The 23,980-nt window shown below is 43.0% G+C and overlaps 3 protein-coding genes and 1 long non-coding RNA gene across 29 annotated transcripts in view; 2 read left to right on the forward strand and 2 right to left on the reverse strand.

The window, feature by feature from the left end:
* LOC116712080 (NACHT, LRR and PYD domains-containing protein 3-like) overlaps positions 1–11,910 on the forward strand; it is a 612,764-nt gene extending 600,854 nt beyond the window's left edge. For all 26 annotated transcript variants that reach the window (XM_032551858.1, XM_032551872.1, XM_032551859.1 and 23 more), the window contains 6 exons: positions 4,017–4,193; positions 8,086–8,259; positions 9,618–9,791; positions 9,900–10,073; positions 11,365–11,517; positions 11,731–11,910. In XM_032551858.1, the coding sequence (XP_032407749.1) occupies positions 4,017–4,193; positions 8,086–8,259; positions 9,618–9,791; positions 9,900–10,073; positions 11,365–11,517; positions 11,731–11,737 (859 nt within the window). In that variant the 3' untranslated portion in view covers positions 11,738–11,910. The remainder of the gene's footprint in view (positions 1–4,016; positions 4,194–8,085; positions 8,260–9,617; positions 9,792–9,899; positions 10,074–11,364; positions 11,518–11,730) is intronic.
* Positions 1–14,795, forward strand: part of LOC116712168 (uncharacterized) — an 88,595-nt gene extending 73,800 nt beyond the window's left edge. The window contains exon 2 of the mRNA XM_032552064.1: positions 12,020–14,795. Within this exon, the coding sequence (XP_032407955.1) occupies positions 13,819–14,481 (663 nt within the window). The 5' untranslated portion in view covers positions 12,020–13,818 and the 3' untranslated portion in view covers positions 14,482–14,795. The remainder of the gene's footprint in view (positions 1–12,019) is intronic.
* LOC116712074 (NACHT, LRR and PYD domains-containing protein 3-like) overlaps positions 1–23,980 on the reverse strand; it is a 1,065,068-nt gene that overhangs the window by 190,328 nt on the left and 850,760 nt on the right. The gene's annotated exons all lie outside the window — the stretch shown is intronic.
* On the reverse strand, positions 1,923–18,047 carry LOC116712202 (uncharacterized). Its single transcript, XR_004337472.1, has 3 exons — positions 18,036–18,047; positions 15,796–15,798; positions 1,923–2,032 (listed from the first exon to the last, which is right to left on the reverse strand). It is a non-coding gene; the product is annotated as an uncharacterized LOC116712202 (long non-coding RNA).

The following is a 23,980-nucleotide window of genomic DNA, read 5'->3' on the forward strand; positions in this document are numbered from 1 at the left end:
CCTTTCCACAAAGCGCTTCCTGATGGATAATGCAATGATACGTGATCAGCGACGTCTGACTTTTGCAGTTTTTCCTTCATTAATCCAACTAAGCCTGTTTTTCCTCCAAACATTGCAGGTGCACTATCTGTAGTCCCACCAACCTTTCATATGGAAATTTATTTTTACTGACAGACTTCTCCACTGCATCAAAAATGTCCCTGCCGGTTGTGGTCCCATGCATCGCCACTATATCCAGGAGCTCCTTGGTTACAGACAGGTCTGGATTCACTCCTCTAATAAAAACGGACAAATGCACAGAATCCACGTTGTCTGTGCTTTCATCCACAGCTCATGAAAAAGCTAGAAAGCTGCCAATTTCTTCAGCTAGCTGTGTCGGTAAATTTTCCGGCTATTTGCTTATCTCGATTCGTGATGGTATTTCTTGACAAACTGACATTTTGAAAACTCTTTACCTTGTCAAGACACACCTGCTCACACACCTTTAGCATACACTACTTCAAACATGCACCATCCGAAAAAGATTTTGAAGCTCGGATGATTTCTTCAGCCACAATAAAGCTTGCTTTCACTGCTGCATCATTTTTATCTGTGGCTTTTGTAAACAAATTCTGCTGCAATTGCAACCTGCCTGTTAATTCTGCTGCAATTTTGAGTTTTTCTTGAAGGCTAAATTTGGCGTACTTAGCTCCGTGTTAAGTTTCAAAATGCCGACATATATTGTATTTTTTCCATGACAGACACTGTCCCAGAACACAAAAGACACACTGATTTTTCACCTTTAAGTACAAACAGGTATTTGTTTTCCTAGCGTTCATAAAACACTCTTCCCTGTAAATCGATTTTCCTTTTCTTTGACATTTTGATGTTAGCTTGTTGTCTCAGTTTTATTCACTGGGACAATCAGTAATCAGCTTGAGGTGACTCTACTGCACATTAGTGGCGAGAAGCCGTAATGTTGGCTGATGCATTTTTACAAACTAAAACACAGTACAACTTAGCCCAATTAAAACTAAAAAAAGACTAACAAACTAAAGCGGGTTAAGTAAAACACTAACAGTTTAACAAAAACAAGCAAGTCAATCTAAAATAATCTAAAAAAGAGATACTAAGGGAGCATCAAGCCTCCTAAACACAAACTTCTAGGTTGATTAGATTCAGTTAAGAGCAGAGTCAAACTGCTTAGCAGAACAAAAGGATCAGCAGAACCAAGATATTTTGAAGCTGCCCAGAATAGTTAACAGTTACAGACAAGCAAACAAAGGTGGGGACAGCTGAACAAAACCTTTTCCTACAAGCTGCCCCACTGGAGGAATGGTTGCAGGGGTCTTTCATAGGGTGCAGATGGGCCTCATCAGCAACAATCCTCTGCTGGTCCAATAGTGTTGATGCTCTTCTGCAGCCTCCAGGCAGCCAATCAGAGGCTGTGCAGGCTGTACTGAGCATAAACAAAAGAGCCTGCACAGCCTCTAGAGGCCAGAGGCCGTAACAACCCAGATAGCACACGATGGTAATTCAACGTTGAATTATAGTGAGAATGGTTGATTTTTGCTTGAGGTTGAAAACTGACAGTGGATCAACCATCAAACAATCATCCAATTCTAGCCAAGTAACCAATGTTGAAAATGTGTCATTGAATCAATGTTGTTTTGTGGTTGAAATCTAATGAATGAAATGCCAATGTCTGATTGTCTGATCAATCTTTTATTTTTACTTTATTTTTATTCAATTTTTAAACATACAATTACATGCAGTCGAACATGAGGGCTAGGGCAGGTAGCATGTATTCACATTAATGGACATTACAATGTTACACACATTTCACTGTATAAAGTCACAAAAGGGAAACAAGGAAAACTCCCAGGTGTCTGTCCGAGTGATGTGGAGTCACGAACATTATCTGTTACACACCTTTGGTAATAAAATAATCCCATTTTTCCCAAAGATTCTCTCCTTTCTCCTTCTTGAGCCGTATTGTAAAAGTCAACATTTCCATATTGTAGATCATGTTTATAATATGCACAAGAAGCTTCTAGGTTGGAGCCAACATTTAGTAATCGCTTTCTTGCTTGCAATCAATAATATCTTCAGCAAGTATGCTTCCCCATTACTGAGTCCCTCAGGAAGTATTCCGAGGTACATGACGTGGAATGAAAAAGCTAAAGTTACACCCAGGATTTCATCGATTTCATTTCACTGGTTCACCATGAAAAGTGCTGCTTCATGTGGGGAGCCACAGTGGATCATCTGATGGGGAGAGAGGAGGACAGCTCTGCTGGAAGCATCAGGCTGCTTTTAGCAGAGCTGTTGGATTCATTCATGACCATCTGGTTCTTTCCATCATGATCTATATTTCATATCTATAGTAAGGTGGTGGGGGCAGTCTGTGAAGGAAACTGAACTTTCCTTCACAGACTGATAGAAGATCTTTAACATCTGGCTGCAGCTGAAGCTCTTGATTTCCTCAGGAAGGAGAGCTTGGTGACTGTTTAGTGTCAGGAGTTCATCTGGATGTTGGATCCAGATGAAAATACTTTGATTACATTTACATTCAGCAGACAGTCAGATCCTAACATGGACACCTGAAGATATTTACTGAGTTCTGCTGTTTTACTGCAGAGGGTTTTAATATTTAATAAAATTATTGATTGGTCAGATGAATTGTCCTCCTGTCCAGAGTTTCTCCTGCCTCTCAGCCTTTGGCTGCTGGAGACAGAGAGGAGCCAGGATCCTAGAAGCTGAAGTTTGTCTAGAAAATGGATGAATAGAAACTATTTTCTGATCATCACCATCCGCTCCACCATGTTGGGTCTGTTAGGATATCAGCTCCACTGATTTCATCCGTTCCTTCATCTTCCAATGAGAATCATGTTTTAAAGTCATGTGATGAAGAGCTTCTGATCCAGATTGTTGCTGCAGCAGTCAGAGCTCAGCATGAAGAAACAGGGAGGTTTGCTGCCGCTAAAACCTTCAGTTGTTCTGAGAACATGAAGCTGAACCAGAACCATGATGTTAGTTATGAAATGATCAAACTCAGTAAATTGATGTGAAGACCAGATGTTCATCAGATAATATCAATGTTATCATATGTGTTTATATAGATTATCTGGTTTAATTAGAACTGACTTTATGTCTTCTCTAATCACAGACTTGGTGGCTGTAAACTCACAGAGGCTGAATGTGAAGTTGTGGCTTCAGCTCTGAAGTCCAACCAACATCTGAGTGAACTGGAAATAAGTCAGATCAACATAGAGGGAATCATTACAGACTCTGAACTGAATCATGTGTTTGAGATCCTGGAGAGTTCAGTCAGTAAAGTAAAGAGTCTGAGGTTTGTTTTCTCTATTTATCCTATAAAATCTTTCATTGATACTTTAATATTTATTTATCTTCACATTTATTCTGTTTTCTTTAAAAACAATCTGCTCTCAAAATGTCAGATTATAATTTCTAAAATCTTTTGTTTTGTAAATGAATGATTTCTTGTTGCTATGGTAACAGCATTGATATCAGATCGGTTGTGATGCAGCATCCTGTGTAACAATATAACAGGTAGAAACAGTTCTGTTTCCACTCATGTGTTCATGTGTTTATGTTTGAGTGAAGTGTAATTATTGCAGCTGTTGATCCTTCAGATAAATCACTCAGTTCCACTCAATAGAAGGTTAAAGGTCACAGGGGAAATGAGCTGTTTCCATTAAATCACTGCAGCATTCATTAACAGCCCTAATGTCACATTTTGGTTCTTAAAGTCCATTTTAATTCCCGACCAGAACCACTGAAGGCCCGACTGAAATATTCTAACAACACGTCATAATAACATGTCCTGGTTCTGCTGGTTTGGACTCTAGAAACCAGTTTTACTGGATCAAATATTAAACATCAGTTCATCATGTTTCTGGGACTTTTACATTCAGTGAAATTAATTTTCTACACTTTTGTTATTAATTTGTTCATATTTCAGTTTTAACCTGCATCCTGTTGGCTTCAGCTCACATCTTTTATTCTTTATTCAGATTGAAGAACTGCAGCTTGTCAGCGATCAGCTGTTCTTCTCTGGTCTCAGCTCTGAACTTTAACCCCTCACATCTGACTGAACTGGACCTGAGCTGGAACAACTACCTAAAAGATTTTGGAGTGAAGGAGCTCTGTGGTTTCCTACATAATCCTGAATGCAGAATACAACGATTACAGTAAGTCACCATGTTTTAGTTTATTGCTGATGTTTGTGATGTGAAAGTTTTCTTGCCACTAACCTGCAGACGTCTGGCTGATATTCTACTGATCCACTCTGAGGGTCTTCATGGTAAAGTCTGCTTTCTTCTTCTATGGTTTGGTCAAATTAAAGCTTCTGTTTTTGTTTTATTAATAATGATATGAAAACCTGCTGCTAAAGAGGAAGATAGAATAAATTAAAACACTGATGTCAGTTTAATGTTTTAATCTCTTTCTAATGATAAATCAGCCCTGATTCCTTCATTTTGTGAGATCGTTGATGGACTGATATTCCATATGAAGCTGATCTTCTCCTCAGCAAAGCTCTAGAAATCATCCTCTGTCCTCTTTGCTCTGCAGTGAGTTTGACTGACAGACCCACCAGGTCAGGCCTCCATGTTGATAGTTAGCAATAGTTTCCCTGCTGTTAGCAGCTCTATGATTTTATTGTTTTATTTTATCATTGTATTGTTTTATTTTACGATTTTATTGTTTTGCAGCATTACAGTCAGAATCAGCAGGTCAGGATTTTTCACATGTTGGACCAGAAAACTGCAGCCAGTTCAGCTCCACTTTCAAACCTTCATGAAATCAGTTTTTCTACATTTTCTACAGATTGACTTTGTAACAGTTCAGTTTCTATTCTGCGAGAAAATTAACAAAGTCCGAACCTTGTTAACGAGAGAACAAAACACAGCTTTATTTCATCTAAACAGATGGAGAACTGTTGAGAAGAGCTCTAAATAGACAGGGGAAGCACTTCTCTATATACTTCGTACTGCCCTTCACACACAGACAGCGTGTCACCAACCTTCCCAGGAAGCTTATCAGATTAACACATACAGAGAAAAATGAAGCCTTCAGTTAAAAACCAGTCTCAGGAGGAACATTCTAATAATAATCACCCAGCCATCGAGTCTGGTCTGTCACCCCACGAGGTATGATAACTATTTGTTGTAATTATTTACTTATCACCTGTTGCTAGGCTTCTGACGCATTAAGGCAAACTGTTAAGGCCAAAAGAGGAGCGATAAGATAAGATAAGATAAAATAAGTAAGATAAGATAAATCTTTATTGTCATTGTCACAAGGACAACGAAATTCAAAGTGTGCCATCAGTCGGTGCACATGCACAAAATAACTCTCACAATTCACACACAACGCAAGAATCAACAAACAACTGGCAAAAAAAGAAAAATAAGAACAGCCACATTCTCACATATATCAATCATGATGATTAATGGTTGTTTTTGATTGCATTTAGTTTTCTTATTGCTATCGGGTAGAAAATGTCTCTGAGACGGTTGGTTCTGGTTCTGGTTGCTCTGTATCTTCTGCCTGAAGGCAGCAGTGTGAACAGAGAAGGTCCGGGGTGAGAAGTGTCCTTTGTGATGTGTTGTGCTTTTCTTAGACAGTGGTCGGTGTGCAGGTCCTCCAGTGAGGGGAGAGGGCAGCCAATGATTTTTTGGGCTGTATTCACAACCCTTTGGAGAGCTTTCCTTTGAGCCGTAGTGCTGCTGTTATACCATACGCAGATACAGTAAGTCAGTATGCTCTCTATGGAGCACTTGTAGAAGGACACCAGCTGCTTCTCCTTAATGTTGTTCGTCCTGAGAACCCTCAGGAAGTTCAGTCTTTGCTGGGCCTTTTTTATCAGCTCGAAGGTGTTCATGTTCCATGTGAGGCCCTGCTCAATGTGGACCCCCAGGAAACGGAAATCAGCTACCCTCTCCACACATTTTCCCCCAATGGTTAGTGGTGTAATGTCCGTTTTATTCCTCCTGTAATCTATTATGAGTTCTTTTGTCTATGAGTTGTTGAGGAGCAGATTGTTCTCCCTGCACCACTGCAATAGCCGCTCCACCTCCCCCCTGTAGGTGGACTCGTCGCCTCCTGAGATGAGCCCCACCACTGTGGTGTCATCAGCAAACTTGATGATGGTGTTGCTGTGGTGGGCAGAGGTGCAGCCATATGTGTACAGACAATAGAGCAGGGGGCTCAGCACACAGCCCTGTGGAGAGCCAGTACTAAGGCTGAGGGCAGTGGATGTATGTTTTCCCACCCTAACTCTCTGCTGTCGGTTGGTCAGGAAGCTCAGAATCCACATGCAGGTGGAGTGAGGGAGGCCCAGGTCCCCCAATTTGTCCACCAGTCTGTGAGGGAGGATGGTATTAAAAGCAGAGCTGTAGTCTACAAAGAGCATCCGCACATAGCTCCCCTGCTGCTCCAGATGTGACAGAGCAGCATGGAGGACCGTGATCACAGCGTCCTCTGTGGGTCTGTTGGCTCTCTAGGCGAACTGGTGGTGGTCAAAGCCAGGAGGGATAAGTGCTGTGACCCCGGACCAGTTTTTCAAAACACTTCGTCACCACAGGGGTTAGTGCCACTGGCCGGTAGTCGTTGAGGCAGGAGATGTGAGGTTTCTTGGGTATGGGGACTATGGTGGAAGATTTCAGGCAGGATGGGACTGTAGACAGGGCTAGGGACTGGTTGAAGATCCTGGTGAAGACTCCAGCCAGCTGATCGGCGCAGTCTTTCAGGACACGTCCAAGGACGCCATCAGGTCCAGCAGCCTTCCTTGGGTTGACAGCCCGCAGTGTGCGCCTCACCTCGTGCTCCTCTACAACAAGGGGTGTGGTGTTGTGGGTCGCTTGGTGTGGTGTTTCTGCCTCTGTTGGCTTCACCTCAAAGCGGGCAAAGAAGAGGTTCAGCTCCTCTGACAGCGTGGCGTCGCCTTCCGCAGCTGCGAAGTTGGTCCTGTAGTTGGTGAGATGCTGGATTCCCTGCCACACCTGCCTGCTGTTGTTGCTGTCAAGGTAGCCCTCTATCCTCCTCCTGTAGTCAGACTTAGCCATTCTGATGCCGCTCTTCAAGTTAGCTCAGGCTGTACTGTAGACGGTCCTGTCCCCAGACCTGAAGGTGGTATTCCTGGTCTTTAGCAGTCGCTGGACCTCCTGAGTCATCCAGGGTTTCTGGTTTGGGAAGACCCTGATGCGTTTATCCACAGCTACAGTGTCAATACAGTTCTTGATATAGCACAGTACACTGTCTGTAAAAACCTCCAGGTCCTGATGTTCAAAAACATCCCAGTTTGTCCTGTCAATAACTCTGTAAGTTGAGTAAGATATAATAAACATGATTAAACATTGTAAGATTAATACTAAATAAACTTCTAATAAAAGTAAACACACTGTGAATATTTTATTTTCCACAATAAAATTCATCTAAAAATCAAAGTTCATATCTTCTGCTGTAAGAAACATTTTCCTGAGTTTGTTCCTGGACTTGGAGCCAGAGATTCATTTAGTCTCTGAGTTGGACCGGCTGATCTGAGGTCAGAACCAGACGGCATTCGGACTGGAAATCCCCCTCATGTGGAGAAGGTCAAAGGTCATTCAGCCCAGTCTAGAAAAGTGAATTTCAGCTTCTAGAATCTGACAGGAACAAATCTATAATCAATGATTGATGCTTCAAAACTAAAATCCTCCAACTCATCATGACCAATTACCAGGTTCTAGTTCTGGTTCAGCTCCTAAAGTCACTTTGACATTAAATATTCTCCATGACTTCATGTCTTTATGGCTGATGAATAATGAAATAGTTGAATTTCTCTGCATTAATCTCCATTAGTTGGTTTTTCCTCCTGATTGTTGGTTTTGTGTGAAACTTGGATGATTTGCTGCAGAAGCTGAGTTTGTATTGATGGAGCTGCTGGTGGAGCTGACAGAGTTTAAGAGCTGAAGTCAGCAGGTCTTTATTGAAGCAGCAGCATGTTGGCATTAATATTCATGAGACTCTTTAACTGGTTCTGTTGGACTGGTTAACCTGCATCCTGTTGGCTTGAGCTCACATCTTTTATTCTTTATTCAGATTAGAGGAATGCAGTTTGTCAGAGATCAGCTGTTCTTCTCTGGCCTCAGCTCTGACCTTTAACCCCTCACATCTGACTGAACTGAACCTGAGCAGGAACGACCTGGAAGATTTTGGAGTGAAGGAGCTCTGTGGTTTCCTACAGAATACAGAATGTAAACTACAACAATTACAGTAAGTCACCATGTTTTAGTTTATTGCTGATGTTTGTGATGTGAAAGTTTTCTTGCCACTATCCTGCAGACGTCTGGCTGATATTCTACTGATCCACTCTGAGGGTCTTCATGGTAAAGTCTGCTTTCTTCTTTTTTGGTTTGGTCAAATTAAAGCTTCTGTGTTTTTGTTTTATTAATAATGATATGAAAACCTGCTACTAAAGAGAAAGATAGAATAAATTAAAACACTGATGTCAGTTTAATGTTTTAATCTCTTTCTAATGATAAATCAGCCCTGATTCCTTCATTTTGTGAGATCGTTGATGGACTGATATTCCATATGCAGCTGATCTTCTCCTCAGCAAAGCTCTAGAAATCATCCTCTGTCCTCTTTGCTCTGCAGTGAGTTTGACTGACAGACCCACCAGGTCAGGCCTCCATGTTGATAGTTAGCAATAGTTTCCCTGCTGTTAGCAGCTCAATGATTTTATTGGTTTATTTTATGATTGTATTGTTTTATTTTACGATTTTATTGTTTTGCAGCATTTCAGACAAACAGGCAGAATCAGCAGGTCAGGTTTTTTCACATGTTGGAGCAGAAAACTGCAGCCAGTTCAGCTCCACTTTCAAACCTTCTTGAAATCAGTTTTTCTCCATTTTCTACAGATTGACTTTGTAACAGTTCAGTTTCTATTCTGTGAATAATTTGATAGAATTCATCTGAAAATCAAATTCATATCTTCTGCTGTAAGAAACATTTTCCTGAGTTTGTTCCTGGACTTGGAGCCAGAGATTCATTTAGTCTCTGAATTGGACCGGCTGATCTGAGGTCAGAACCAGATGGCATTCGGACTGGAAATCCCCCTCATGTGGAGAAGGTCAAAGGTCATTCAGCCCAGTCTCGGAAATTTAATTTCAGCTTCTAGAATCTGACAGGAACAAATCTATAATCAATGAGTGATGCTTCAACACTAAAATCCTCCAACTCATCATGACCCAGTACCAGGTTCTGGTTCTGGTTCTGGTTCTGGTTCAGCTCCTAAAGTCACTTTGACATTAAATATTCTCCATGACTTCATGTCTTTATGGCTGATGAATAATGAAATAGTTTAGTTTCTCTGCATTAATCTCCATTAGTTGTTTTTTCCTCCTGATTGTTGGTTTTGTGTGAAACTTGGATGATTTGCTGCAGAAGCTGAGTTTGTATTGATGGAGCTGCTGGTGGAGCTGACAGAGTTTAAGAGCTGAAGTCAGCAGGTCTTTATTGAAGCAGCAGCATGTTGGCATTAATATTCATGAGGCTCTTTAACTGGTTCTGTTGGACTGGTTACCCTGCATCCTGTTGGCTTCAGCTCACATCTTTTATTCTTTATTCAGATTGAGGAACTGCAGTTTGTCAGAGATCAGCTGTTCTTCTCTGGCCTCAGCTCTGACCTTTAACCCCTCACATCTGACTGAACTTGACCTGAGCGACAATGACATGAAAGATTCTGGAGTGAAGGAGCTCTGTGGTTTCCTACAGAATCCAGAATGTAAACTAAAACGATTACAGTAAGTCACCATGTTTTAGTTTATTGCTGATGTTTGTGATGTGAAAGTTTTCTTGCCACTAACCTGCATCCTGTTGGCTTCAGCTCACATCTTTTATTCTTTATTCAGATTGGAGAGCTGCAGTTTGTCAGAGATCAGCTGTTCTTCTCTGGCCTCAGCTCTGACCTTTAACCCCTCACATCTGACTGAACTGGACCTGAGCAATAACGACCTGAAAGATTCTGGAGTGAAGGAGCTCTGTGGTTTCCTACAGAATCCAGAATGTAAACTACAACGATTACAGTAAGTCACCATGTTTTAGTTTATTGCTGATGTTTGTGATGTGAAAGTTTTCTTGCCACTAGCCTGCAGACGTCTGGCTGATATTCTACTGATCCACTCTGAGGGTCTTCATGGTACAGACTGTTACTCCTCTCTGCTTTGGTCAAATTAAAGCTTCTGTGTTTTTTAGAAATGAGGAAAACTGCTGATAGACGGGAAGATGGAATCAGTTAAAATACTGATGTCAGTTTAATGTTTGAATCTCTTTAAAGTGGAGGAGCTCAGATAAGTCGGCCAAGATTTCCTGAATTGTGGGAGATCATTTCTGGGCTGATATTTCCATGTGAAGCTGATCTTATCCACTGATCTTCTCTTCCTCAGCAAAGGTCTAAATATCAGCCACTGTCCTCTTTAGCAGTGACAGGTTTGCCTGACAGGCCGACCCTGGAGGTTGTGTCTGCATGTTTATGGTCAACAGTAGTGATCCTAGTGTTGCCAGGCAGAATCAGCAGCTCAGGATTTTTAACATGTTGGACCAGAAAACTGCAGCCAGTTCAGCTCCACTTTCAAACCTTCATGAAATCAGTTTTTCTCCATTTTCTACAGATTGACTTTGTAACAGTTCAGTTTCTATTCTGTGAATAATTTGATAGAATTTATCTGAAAATCAAAGTTCATATCTTCTGCTGTAAGAAACATTTTCCTGAGTTTGTTCCTGGACTTGGAGCCAGAGATTCATTTAGTCTCTGAGTTGGACCGGCTGATCTGAGGTCAGAACCAGACGGCATTCGGACTGGAAATCCCCCTCATGTGGAGAAGGTCAAAGGTCATTCAGCCCAGTCTAGAAAAGTGAATTTCAGCTTCTAGAATCTGACAGGAACAAATCTATAATCAATGATTGATGCTTCAACACTAAAATCTTCCAACTCATCATGACCCAGTACCAGGTTCTGGTTCTGGTTCTGGTTCAGCTCCTAAAGTCACTTTGACATTAAATATTCTCCATGACTTCATGTCTTTATGACTGATGAATAATGAAATAGTTGAATTTCTCTGCATTAATCTCCATTAGTTGGTTTTTCCTCCTGATTGTTGGTTTTGTGTGAAACTTGGATGATTTGCTGCAGAAGCTGAGTTTGTATTGATGGAGCTGCTGGTGGAGCTGACAGAGTTTAAGAGCTGAAGTCAGCAGGTCTTTATTGAAGCAGCAGCATGTTGGCATTAATATTCATGAGACTCTTTAACTGGTTCTGTTGGACTGGTTAACCTGCATCCTGTTGGCTTCAGCTCACATCTTTTATTCTTTATTCAGATTGAGGTTCTGCAGTTTGTCAAAGATCAGCTGTTCTTCTCTGGCCTCAGCTCTGACCTTTAACCCCTCACATCTGACTGAACTGGACCTGAGAGAAAACAACCTGAAAGATTCTGATGTTCAGCAGCTGAAGCATTTTGTAAAGGATGTTCAGTAAGTAAATGTTTGCAGTCATTCCAGTTGCTGTCAGCATATTGAACTTAACCAGTTAGCATCAAGCAAATATCCAGCGTTCCCAGTAAAGCTCTCTGAACAGGACTGAAGGCCCTGCTGCTCTTTCTACTGGATGTGCTGCATCACTGACTGCTGCTGGAGAGAGTCTGGAAACTCACTGATCTGATCTCTGCATCTTTCTTCTCTCTGCAGGATCTGATCTCTGTATTGAATCGTTTCTGTTTCCTGCTGATCCTCAGAAGCTGCAGCAGTTTGAGTCTAAAGAGACTCTGATTGGATCATGATGACCTTTGACCTGAATGATTTTCATCCTGTTTTTAGTGTCTGATATTGTTTGTCTCTTTGTATCAATAAAGATCAAATTCAAACTCAGATCAGTTTTGTGTCTTCATGGAGTTTTGATCAAACTTAAAGTAGATTTTTTTTTCTGATTCATTTTCATCCATAAATATGAAATAAATTTCAGTTCAACAGTTTTTAGCTGGACTAACTGCCCCAAAGCTGGACTAAATGCCCCAGAGCTAGACGGAACCAGTCTGAGTCCAGAATTCCGGGTCAACTGGACGGGTTCATGTGTGGAAATGAACTCGGATCATCAGAACATCTGATCAGTTTGTCTTTAGGTTCATGTTCCTCCTTTAATCCCGGTCCAGAGAGCCAAACACACAGACATGATGGGAATCAGTTCAGAGAGCAACTGACTGCTGGAACTGGACCAGAACCAGACCAGAACTGGATCAGAATGGGTCAGAACCAGACCAGAACTGGATCAGATCTAGGTCAGAACCGGATCTGAACTGGACCAGAACCAGGTCACATGGAGCTGAGTGTTCCTGATTCCTGTTCTATCAAACAACAAACTTTCCTGTTAAAACCCTGAACTTTGTTGTTCACTAAATGTTTCTGTCCCTGCAGGTCAAAGGTCAAGCTTTAGTCATTCTGACATTTCAAAATAAAAGGTTTTATTTAGCGAGACCCAAAAGAATCCCAGCTGGTTCCTAATAATCTGCTTAGAGACGTGGAGCGGAGTCCAGTTAGAGGTTTCCTCCAGCAGGAGGCGCCGTTTCCATGGCAACCAGCATCAACCTCCTGACTCTTATTGGTTGAGACGTCGGCAGGACCTCCTGATCCATCCAGGAAGTTTAAACAACTCAACCCAGTTTCTGGAATAATAATCTGAGTTTAATCCTCATCTGCAGTCAGACTCAGATTAAATCCCAGCTGGACTTTATTCACCTCTTCAGCTGCAGTTGGGTGAAGAGACGAGTTTAAAAGCTGCAGGATGGAAGAACTGGAGGCCTGGAGTTGGACACGTTCACATCAAACCAGGTTAATATGGTGGAGTGTCCTAGTCAAAGGCCAGAGCTAATCCTGACTGAGAACTGATGTTCCCAGATGTTCTCCATCCATCCTGTCTGAGCTGCAGATGTTTCATAAAGTCTGTAGATCAAAGTTTTGACACTTTAATTCAAATGATTCAGAAAATAAATGTTTTCTTTCCACTTCATAATTCTGACCAACTTCCTGTTGGTTTGTCTCTAAAAGTCAGTAAAACTCATGAAAGTTTGTGGTTGAAAACAGGATCAGTCGCTGTTATTAAGATCACGTTCAGACTTTAGCTGCTCAGTTTCCCTGATTGCATTTTGACCTGATTCTCCTTTAATGGTGGTGAGGGGGGGTCAGGGCGGACATGCGCAGCTTGGACCGGATCTGCGGTTCCGACCAGCTGTTTGGGTTGAAAGTTTCTATCAGAACTCTGGAGGAACCAACCAGAAACTTGGACTCTGGTTGGGTTGGTCTGAAGAACCGAGTTGGTCCCTTTAAATCTGCTGGGGTGTGAATACTTTACAGCACTTAGAAAAACAGTCAGGAAGGCAAGAATGGGGCAATAATTAGAAATATTCCTAAAGTGTTTTATTAAAATATGTTTAATGAAGCAGATCAGCTTTGAAGCTTCTTCCTGTCAAACGTCTCAGATAGAAAAACTAGATTCTGATGGAGGTTCAGACTTTAACCTGCTTTTGTTCTGGAAGCTGCAGGACTTCTTGACCTTTGGCTCATTTCAGTCTTTTATTCCGTCCAATCATTCAGGACTGTTACATTTAGCTGTTTGTAGCTCAGGAAACGCTGAACAAAGAGACTTTAGAGGAAATAATCCCTTCATCACATCCTGTCTAATCTCAGCTTTAATCTGCTCTCAGTTTGCTGCTTCATCAACGTCCTGAAGAGAAAAGTTGGCTTCTGTTCTGGTTTCAGTCTGTAGGACTTCCTGTGGTCTGGATGATGTTTGTTGTTTCTGCTGACCTCCTCCCCATCAGGTCCGTGTCCACCGTCCACACTGCTGTGTCCCGCCGTGTCCCGCCGCGTCCTGCCGTCCTCTGGGCCTCGCCGCCATCGGGTCTGCACCGTCGGCCGGCGGTGGCGCCGCAGTCTGCTGACGGCTCCGCTTCCCCAGCTGCTGGAGCAGGTGACGGTCGGCGGCGGCTCCGTCCCGCCTGGAGACGCTCGGACTCACCGGTTTGTCCTCTTGGTGTCCAGGCGGCCGCGGTCTTCACGCTGTCCTGCTGCAGCGTCCTGACTCTGGTTCTGGAGGAGGACGGGACCGTGGTGGACTCGGAGGAGTTCTTCCAGGCGCTGCCCAGTGGCGCCCCGCTGATGGTGCTGGATGAGGGCCAGACGTGGTTCCAGAGCAAAGTGAGACCCAGAAAGGGTCGGGGTCCGCCGCCTCCAGCTGATGGAGGGGAACCTCCAGGACAGAGTGGACTGAAGGTTCTGGTTCTGCCGGGTCGGATCGCTGGAACATGGAGGGAAAAGATCCACAGAGAGGCGACCAGCAGCCAGCTGGAGCAGGGCTACACAGACTGTAACACTGAAGGCAGCGGGGACCTGGCGCCCTCTGGTGGCTCCTTAAGGAACTGCAGGCCTCACTGTGAACAACACTGATCTACAGCAGAATCACTGCAGACATGCTTCAGTCGCTTTGACCTCTGACCTGTAGGCAGCGCTCCATCCTTCTCCAGCTGACAGCCATGACCCCTGACCTTTGACCCCTACCTGAGAATCCCAGTTTGAGTCTCAGCAGCTGCATTCTTCAGTTCCTCCAGCAGGGGGCAGCAGCAGGTTTTGATTTGATTGATTTCTTTATTGAACAGACTCCAGATAGACAGAAAAAAGAACCAACATAAATAATTTTCTACAGATTTGCATATCAATGTTTCCACTGACAGAACGATGTGAAAACATGAATAAATCTGTTCATTTAGCTGCACAAACGACACAGAAACGTATTGATCCGGTTTCTCCTGAGTGTCTGCTCCGTCCTGACATGTTGAACCGTCTCACTGCACAGCTGAACCTGTTTCTGCAGCAGATTTCTCAGGGAGTCGTTAGAATCGGCCTGAAGCTTCTGCAGGATTTTAAATTTCCACCATAAAGGATCTGAATACCAGGAAGTTCAATAAGCTTTGAACACATTGATTTTGGCCTCATCCATACACAAATGAAATGTCTTCGATCTTCTGTCTGTTTCAGATTCTGCCGAGGAAGAGGGGCGTCTTCAGGCTGACCTTTGACCTCTATAAGGTGCAGCCCACTGACCTGCAGTGCAGCCTGGCGGTCAGAGCCACGCTGCTGGAGACGTCATCGCTGTCCTACGACTTCAGGTTCTCCAGAGTCCAACACGTCCTCAGGTGAGTCCGGCCGATGGTTCCGTCTGGTTCTGGACTCCGATCGGATCCGGCCGACGGTCTGTCTCCGTGTCTCCAGGTCCGTCCTGCGTTCTGACCAGAACCGCAGGGCAGCTGCTGCTCTGCATGTCGTCCTGGCTGTTGAAGGTCACCGCAGACGACCCCGCCGCATCATAGGGGCCGCGGCTCCGCCCCCGATGTCTTGGCTCCGCCCCATATGTCTTGGCTCCGCCCCCAGGCCCAGTTCGTTCCTCAGGCTGCTTCAGTTCTGGTTCTGCTCAGCCGGCCCGGTTCCCTGCTGCCTTCAGGTTCTGCCAGCTGTTTTAATGTTTTTAGATTTTGATTTGTATCAAATGAACAGAAATGAATCATTTGCATTTTGTTTAATATTCTGTGAATCAAATGAATCAAAATAGATTTTTTAAATCTTTTTGTCAGTTTTATGACAAACTAACAGAATTTCTCTGAACTTCATGAACAAATGGAGCCTGAAAGCAGGAATGTGATTGGTCGATCAGAACTGCTGCCTTAAAGCCCTGACCTCTGACCTCTGACCCCATCAGAGGAACACCAGCTGATCCTCAGTCAGGTTCAGCCTCAGAGCGTTTAACCAACACCAAGCAGAGGAAAAGTGAGTGGAAGGACAACCTGGTGGTCCAAACTGATCTTCACTGATGGAAATCTGTTCATGTTTCAGTCGTCTGGGTCAGAACTCTGCAGAGCCTCTAATGGTTCTGATGGCCGTTCTCTTCAGCAGACTCACTTTAAGGTCTTTCCACAGATTCTCAGCTGATTCAGACTTTGACTAGGCCATCCCAAAATCTCTGTGGCTGGACGTTCAGGGTGGTTGACCTGCTGGAAAGTGACCTTTGACCCCAGCCTCAGCCCCTCTGCAGGTTGTTAGCTCCATCCATGAGCAGCTTCCTGTCCCACAGCATGATGCTGCCACCGCCATGTTTCACCCAGAGGAGGGAGAGACGGGATCTCTGGATGTTTCCAAAAGCTGATTTAGGAAGTGAGGAAACAACTCAGGGTAGAAACATCAGGATATGAGAGAAACTGATATTTTTTTATGTGATCAGTGGTTTAAAAAACCTGTTCCCCTCCTCACCTGTGGGGGCGCTGCATCAAGAACAACTGAAGGAAACGACACGAAAACCTCTGAAGAAGAAACTGAGCACAACCTCCTTCTTCACTAAATGTCAACAAAAATGGAGGCCTCAGATTTTAGTGGTTGTAGAATTTCTTTTTAGAAATCACTAGTTATAGATTATAGATTTTAAATTTTACTTTTTCATGTTTTTACATCTATTTATTATAAATTTTCTTTCCCACTCTCTTTTGCCACTATGCAAAAGAAAATAAAATGTTTGACTAAACAAGCAACATTAACTTTCTCAAGAAACAGATACTGAAAAGAGTTCACATGAGATTATCATATATGGCACATGTGCCAAACTCAAGGCCCGAGGGCCAAATCTGGCCCGCCATAGCTCTTTATGTGGCCCTCTAGACCCCAAATTATAGCAATAGGCCCTTCCAGTTTTAATAACTGCAAAATTCACACAAAAATCAACAGATCCCCACATTTTTTTCTGATTTTAGCAACATTTTTTTTCTCAAAATTGGCCAAAACCATTTGGGTTCCAGTGGCTGCTGTTTCAGCCTGACTTGATGTCAAGTTATAGTCCATGACTGATGGAGCAATTAATAAAAGATCACATTTAACATCATATATTAGCGCGAATATCGGAAATATTCCTAACAAATTACAATCAGCATCGCTGAGCTCAATGCTTTTGGCGGCTGGAAATATTTGATCTATCATAGAAAATGACAGAAAGTTTTGTATCACTTTGGTGATCATGGAGATCATAGCAGGAAAGGAAACGTTGGACCGGATTCTCCATCTTGTTTGACAAAACAAGGATTTTGCAGCTGGCCGTCAGCCACAGCTTCTGTTTTATCACTTTTAGTTTCCATATTGCTTTGCTCTTTTCTGCTGTTTACTTCCTCTGTTCATCAGCCACTAACATTTGTTCTTTGCTGATAATCAGCTCTGAACGTTGTGGTTTAGTTGATGCTTACGTTGCTCTGGTTAGCATGATGCTAATGCTGTTTTCATGTTTAAATCGTTAACAATGATGATGCTCCTGCTGCCTTTCCAGTTTCTGCTGCTGTTATAATGTTGCTGTCTGGTTGATTTCTTGATGTTTGCGGGTCGGAGGGTCGTTCTGGTGCCGTTCTGGTGCCGTTCTGGTGCCGTTCTGGTGCCGTTCTGGTGTCGTTCTGGTGCCGTTCTGGTGTCGTTCTGGTGCCGTTCTGGTGCCGTTCTGGTGTCGTTCTGGTGCCGTTCTGGTGTCGTTCTGGTGCCGTTCTGGTGCCGTTCTGGTGTCGTTCTGGTGCCGTTCTGGTGTCGTTCTGGTGCCGTTCTGGTGTCGTTCTGGTGTTCTGGTGCCGTTCTGGTGTCGTTCTGGTGCCGTTCTGGTGTCGTTCTGGTGCCGTGTTGGACAAGGAGGAGCTGAAGTTTGGTTTGCTAACTCAGATCTTTGAACATTAATCTCTGTTAGGTTTCTCTGACTCTGATTGCTGGATAAATCCAGGGGTTTGCTTCCTGTTGTGGTTCCAGCAGAACATGGTTCTGAGTTGTACCTGTGATTATTTGATCCGGTTTCACTGCCAGAGTGCTTTAGTTCTTTTAGGCAGGAATCTCTCTGCTGTCTGGCGCCTAGTCGATCCAGAAAAGTTCAGTTTTGGTTGAATTTAGCCTGCTGTTTGTTCAGAGTTAAACATTAGTTGTTTTGTTTTTACAGTTTTGGGTCTGATTTGTTGTTGACACAGATTTAATGTTTAGTCCTCATATTTTCTTCCTGAGCTCCTCTGTGCAGGTGTTGCTGATCTCTCAATAATAATGTACCCAGATATGTTGGGACGTGGGGGCCATTCCTTGAACTTTTGAGTAATACCACTGGACACTGGTAGTGACAGACTAGCGTCTGCTCTGTGGCCCTGCTGCCTCCCTGCCTGTCAGAAAGGCTGTAGGTTGGCCTCTCGGTTGGTACACAAGTGACTTAATAAACCCTGATGCACTCATATTTTATGTAGTTATCTTGTTTTAGTTGTACATATTAACCTTCCCCCCTTTTTTTTCTTTCTGTTTCCCCCATTTATCTATTTGCTGTTCAATCTTCCATCCTTAATAACCTGGGTTGGGTTGGGGTATCACTGTTTTTGTTGTTTATTTTCTGGTTACATAAATGACAGTTGGACAGTCGTATTCTGGAATTTATTTGTAACTGCAATCTTGTTTGGACTCTCACTGATGATGACAATATAGAAGATCCCAATGCCAGCGTCACGCCAACTGGTCATCGCGGTCTGATCGATGATCCGGATATCATTGTATTTTGATAACTGTCCTGCAGTTTTGTTAGTTTGTTGAAAACAATAAATATATTAAATAAAAAAAAGATAAAAAAACTTTCTCAAGAAACAGATACTGAAAAGAGTTCACATGAGATGATCATATATGGCACATGTGCCAAACTCAAGGCCCGAGGGCCAAATCTGGCCCGCCATAGCTCTTTATGTGGCCCTCTAGACTCCAAATTACAGCAATAGGCCCTTCCAGTTTTAATAACTGCAAAATTCACACAAAAATCAACAGATCCCCACATTTTTTTCTGATTTTAGCAACATTTTTTTCTCAAAATTGGCCGAAACCATTTGGGTTCCAGTGGCTGCTGTTTCAGCCTGACTTGATGTCAAGTTATAGTCCATGACTGATGGAGCAATTAATAAAAGATCACATTTAACATCATTTATTAGTGCGAATATCGGAAAAATATATTTGGGACAAAAACAAGTGAATCCTGGATTATTTTGAATGTAAACAAGAATAAAGAGGAAGATATTTGGTGGTGGAATGATGTCACACCGCCAGCAAAGGAAGATTCTGTGATGTCACTGGCCATGCAGTCTGTGATGTCATCAACTGCAGAATTGTATGTAACACAATTCTGCATATTTTTCATTGCTTGCAATATCACTGACCAGTTCAGACGTTCAAAGCTCTTTCCGATCGACCGTTCAGGTAGTTTACCAATCGACTATTTTACTGATTGTATTTAGGAGAAAATGTCTCATCATACGCCGAGATACCACAGTGGGATGATGGGACCCCATGCGAGAAGGGGAGTCCAGGAAAACCCCGAAGGCAGGTTCCCTCCTGCACAGCCGAATGCCTTACACTGGGAAATCCAAAGATTGAACTCCCTTCTAGAAATAGAGAGAGCCGGAAGGTTTGAAGACAACCAAAGACTGGCCCACCTGAAGGAGGAGCTGGAAGAGACGAAACTCCAGTTACAAAGGCAGACAGATATCAAAGAAACGCTTATCAGCCAGGCCGAAGACGCAAAGAGGGAACTTGAGAGACTAGAGAGGTTCAGTGATCCAGAAGTCATTAAAGCTGTGATCACTGCTTCCAAGGCTTACAAAGATGTGAAAGACATGAAGATGAAGCCCTTGCAACAGGAATATGTGGATTTAAAGGTGGCCCACCTCCTCAGCCAGGAAGCACTTAAAGCTGAAATACATGATGAGAAAGTGAAAAGTCAGGCCCTCCAAGAAGAACTGGACGGACTGCAGACTTCCTACGAGGAGCTGCGCTCTAAGTACGAAGCAGACGATGCTCTGGTGAGGCAGGAGGCCGAGACACAAACGTTTGATGAAGAGCGGCTTAGTGAGGAACAAGGACTTCTGGAGAATGGGAGAGCTGAGAAGGACGACATGTTCCAAGAAATGTCACAAAAGATCTCATTCCTGCAAGACAGCGAGAAACATTTGCAGGAAGAATTAAATCAAATGAAAAGTTCATACAATGAACTGAACTGCAAATATGAAAGTGAAGTTATTGGACTAAAACAAGACGTGGAAACATTCCAGAAGATGATACAACAGGAGGAAACAGCTCTTTCTAAAGAAAAGAAAGAAAATCTGATCCATGAAATAAATTATTCTGCTCTGCTAGAACGAGTGGAAAGACTAAATTTGCAGCTAAATCAAGAGAGAAAAATAAATGTGGAGAAATCAAAGAAGGACATGGAGCTACTTGAAAAGATGAGGGCTGAGAACACCGTCCTGCAAGAAAAAACAACCAAAGAGATTCAATATCTGCAGGACAGCAAGAAACTTTTGAAGGAAGAATTAAATCACGTCAAAAGTTCATACAATGAACTGAACTGCAAATATGAAAGTGAAGTTATTGGACTAAAACAAGACGTGGAAACATTCCAGCAGATGATACAACAGGGGGAAACAGCTCTGTCTAGAGAAAAGAAAGAGAATCTGGTCCATGAAATTAATTACTCTGCTCTGCTAGAACGTGTTGAAAGACTAAATTTGCAATTAATTCAAGAGAGAAAAACTAACATGGAGAAATCAGAGGAGGACATGGAGCTACTTGAAAAGATGAGAGCTGAGAACACCGTCCTGCAAGAAAAAACAACCAAAGAGATTCAATTCCTGCAGGAGAAAGAAAGGAGTGCACTGGCTGAGTTAGAGAAGGTAAACGGTTTGTACCTGCAGCTAAACTGTCGGTACGAAACCGAAGTCTCTGCACTAAAACAACAATACGATCAGGAGATACGTTGTATGAAAAATGATTTGGAAAGAGTTAAAGACACTCTGAGATCTGAGAAGGAAGATTTCCAACAGAAACAGATCGCAGTTTCCCAAGAACAGGAGGAAGATTCACAGAACCAAGTGGACCTGGTTAAAGTTTTAAATCAAGAGGTTTGTTCAGAGGAGGAACTCCCAGGAGAAAACTTACCAGGTTGTTCCACAGATCCGGAATCCCCGGCAGAGATCGAGATCGCTGGAGAAACCATCCAGGAGGATTTAAACAATCCAGATACTAAAACCACGCAGGATGGTAAAAAAAAGAAATCTAAATTTTCATTTTGGAAACAAATACGAAACATTCTGCGATTAAAGAAGCCAAAGAAAAAGCAAGAGTGAGTACGATCAAGAACATGTTTAATGTTCTTGATTTAGATATTTAGAGAAAGAGAAAGACATGCAAGAGAGGAACCGAGGAATCGAACTCTTGGAGGTTGTAGCCTCTGTGAACGGGGCGCCATGCCACGCTCCGTCAATAGGGAATTTAAAAAGGCAAAGATTTTTCCCCCATTGGCAAACTAGAAAATAGATCCCTTCCCAAACCAATTGGAAAAAACGTGGGCAGCACGGTGGTGCAGCGGTTAGCGCTGCGTCTTCACAGAGACCATCTGTGTGGAGTTTGCATGGTCTCCCCGTGTTTGCGTGGGTTTTCTCCGGGTGCTCCGGTTCCCCCCACATCTCCTAAAACATGTAGGTCAGGTCAGTTGGTCACTGCAAATTGACCCCAGAAGAGTTTAAGGAACTCCAACCATGTCCAGAATTATTGTTAAACTTGTAAAGTTTAGTGGCCGACGGCTCAGTGCCGCAACTCGGCTCAATTTTTATAGCAACGTATTGATTTAAGAATTAAAATTTCTTCTTTTAATACTAATGATTTCTGTTGATTTTCACTGTACTTGTGCTTTTATGGTTTGTCCCTTAGTTGACCTTTTCTACTCACTGTTTATATTAAATTGCACTGAATTGTAGCTCGTTATTCTGGGTTTTAAAGAAGATTAGCAAAAGGATCATGCAGTGGCTTTTTTAGGGCGGCTGTGGCTCGGTGGTAGAGTGGTCGTCTTGTGACCAGAAGGTTGTAAGTTCGATTTCAGCTTCCTGAGCCACATGTTGAGCTGCCCCGGGGCGGGGCACTTAGCGGCAAGTTGCCCCCCGACCTGCATGTGGGTGTAAATGTGAGTGTGACTGTAGTGTGAAGCCCTTTGAATGGTCAACATGACTAGCAAGGCGCTACATCAGTTCAGGCCATTTACTTTTCTTTCTTTGATAAATCCTGTTTCTTTTTATACCAAACATAAAAAAGCTGATTTAACAGGTTTGGACTTCATCAGGTTCCAGGAGTTAAATTAAGATTAGAATTAAATCTGTACATAATATTAGATGATAATTGTAATCATAATTTAATACTCCGGACCCTGAAGGAGCCCAAAGTTGTTATATCTGGTTTGTTTGTTATAAGAAAAAAACAGGTTTTATCAGAAATAAAAGTTACTGTGATCTTTCTGTTAGTCTTTATTTAGAAATACAGATTCAAGATATTATAACAAACTTAACAAAAAAGTGCAATTTAACATGAAAACCTGTAGAAAAGAGAAAAAGAAGAACAATCCATGAAAGTACTAGAACTAGAGAACTTAATCAGAAATCATTTCCATTACAGGAAGAAATCAATTCTGAGATGAATTATATTTATTTGTAATAAATATAAAGCTTTTGTGTTGTTGAGCTTGTGTGTTGTCTGCTTGTATAAAAGAGAAGAAAAAGGGGCTAAGAAATGCCTAATCCAGTCATTTTTTAACCAGTTTTACAATAAGACTGCAAGTTATGGTTTTTTTAGGATGTTACTTCTAGGTTTGGTTTGTCAACCTGGGTTTAATTCCCAGTCCTGGGGAATCTGCTGCATGTCTTTCCCTTCTCTCTCCTCCCAATTTCCAGTTCAACCTGTTAAATAACAGCCTAAAAAACTTTATTAGAGCCTAAAAACCTTTTAAAAAATAAAAAATACTTTTCACTTCACAAGTGGAGGAGCTTGCAAACTGACCAAAAGTCAGAATATGCTTACCACCACATGTTAAAAACCAACTTTCTTCCTCTCTCTCTCATTTTCTCCCTTTCTTACATAATTAATAGGTTACTTAATATTTACACACATACATGCACACATTTACACGTCCCCTCCATGGGCTGCCACCTTATCGTGGTGGGGGGGTTTGAGTGTCCCAGTGATCCTAGGAGTTATGCTGTCGGGGCTTCATGCCTCTGGTTGGGCCACCCAATGCAGACAGGTCCAAGGTGAGGAACCAGAACCAAGTGCAGCCCAAAGATCCCTTATGATGAATACGACCGTTGGAAACAGGGGTTGTACCCACCCCTACATGAGGTCCCACCCTGGAGCCAGGCCTGGGGGTGGGGCACGTTGGGGAGGGCCTGGTGACCGGGCTTAACCCGAAGAGAGCCGAGGTTCCGGGTAGAAATAGTGGGACTCACTGCAGTGGATGGCTCTGGTTCTGGAGCCGGTCTCCTTGAAAGGGGTTGGATGTTCTCCCACTCTGGAGTTGCCCCTTGTGAGAGGCGCTGGGCAGGAGTGGGCATATTTGTTGCCTCCCATCTTGTTCACCCCAACGTACAGGCACCAAGAGGATAGCCTCTCCCTCTACCTACGGGTTTGGGTCGGGTTCTGACTATTTGTGCTTACGCGCCAAACAACAGTTCAGATTACCCACAGTTTTCAAAGTCCTTGGAGGGGGAACTGGAGATTGCCCCTCCTGGGAACTGCCTTGTTATGCTGGAGGGGTTTTCTCCGTAGGGTGTCTGGGCTCCCATAGAGACGGGGTGAGAAGTCCAGAAATCTTGGAGTCATTGATGTATAGACACATATCCAGGGTTTCCCCCAGTGTATTATAAGCCCTGTGGCCCCACCTACATCAAGCTAGGAGTCAAGATTAAACCCCACCGCCTTGGCTCTGCTTGTGCAGCTGCAGGTATAACATGTATTTGCGCTTGAAGAGGTTGAGCGAACGGTGAGAATGATTTATCTTTGTGAACAAAGAATTATGTGCAGCATTTACATCTCAACATGC

This window comes from Xiphophorus hellerii, chromosome 21, assembly GCF_003331165.1.
Source record: "Xiphophorus hellerii strain 12219 chromosome 21, Xiphophorus_hellerii-4.1, whole genome shotgun sequence".
NCBI classification, from domain to species: Eukaryota; Metazoa; Chordata; class Actinopteri; order Cyprinodontiformes; family Poeciliidae; genus Xiphophorus; species Xiphophorus hellerii.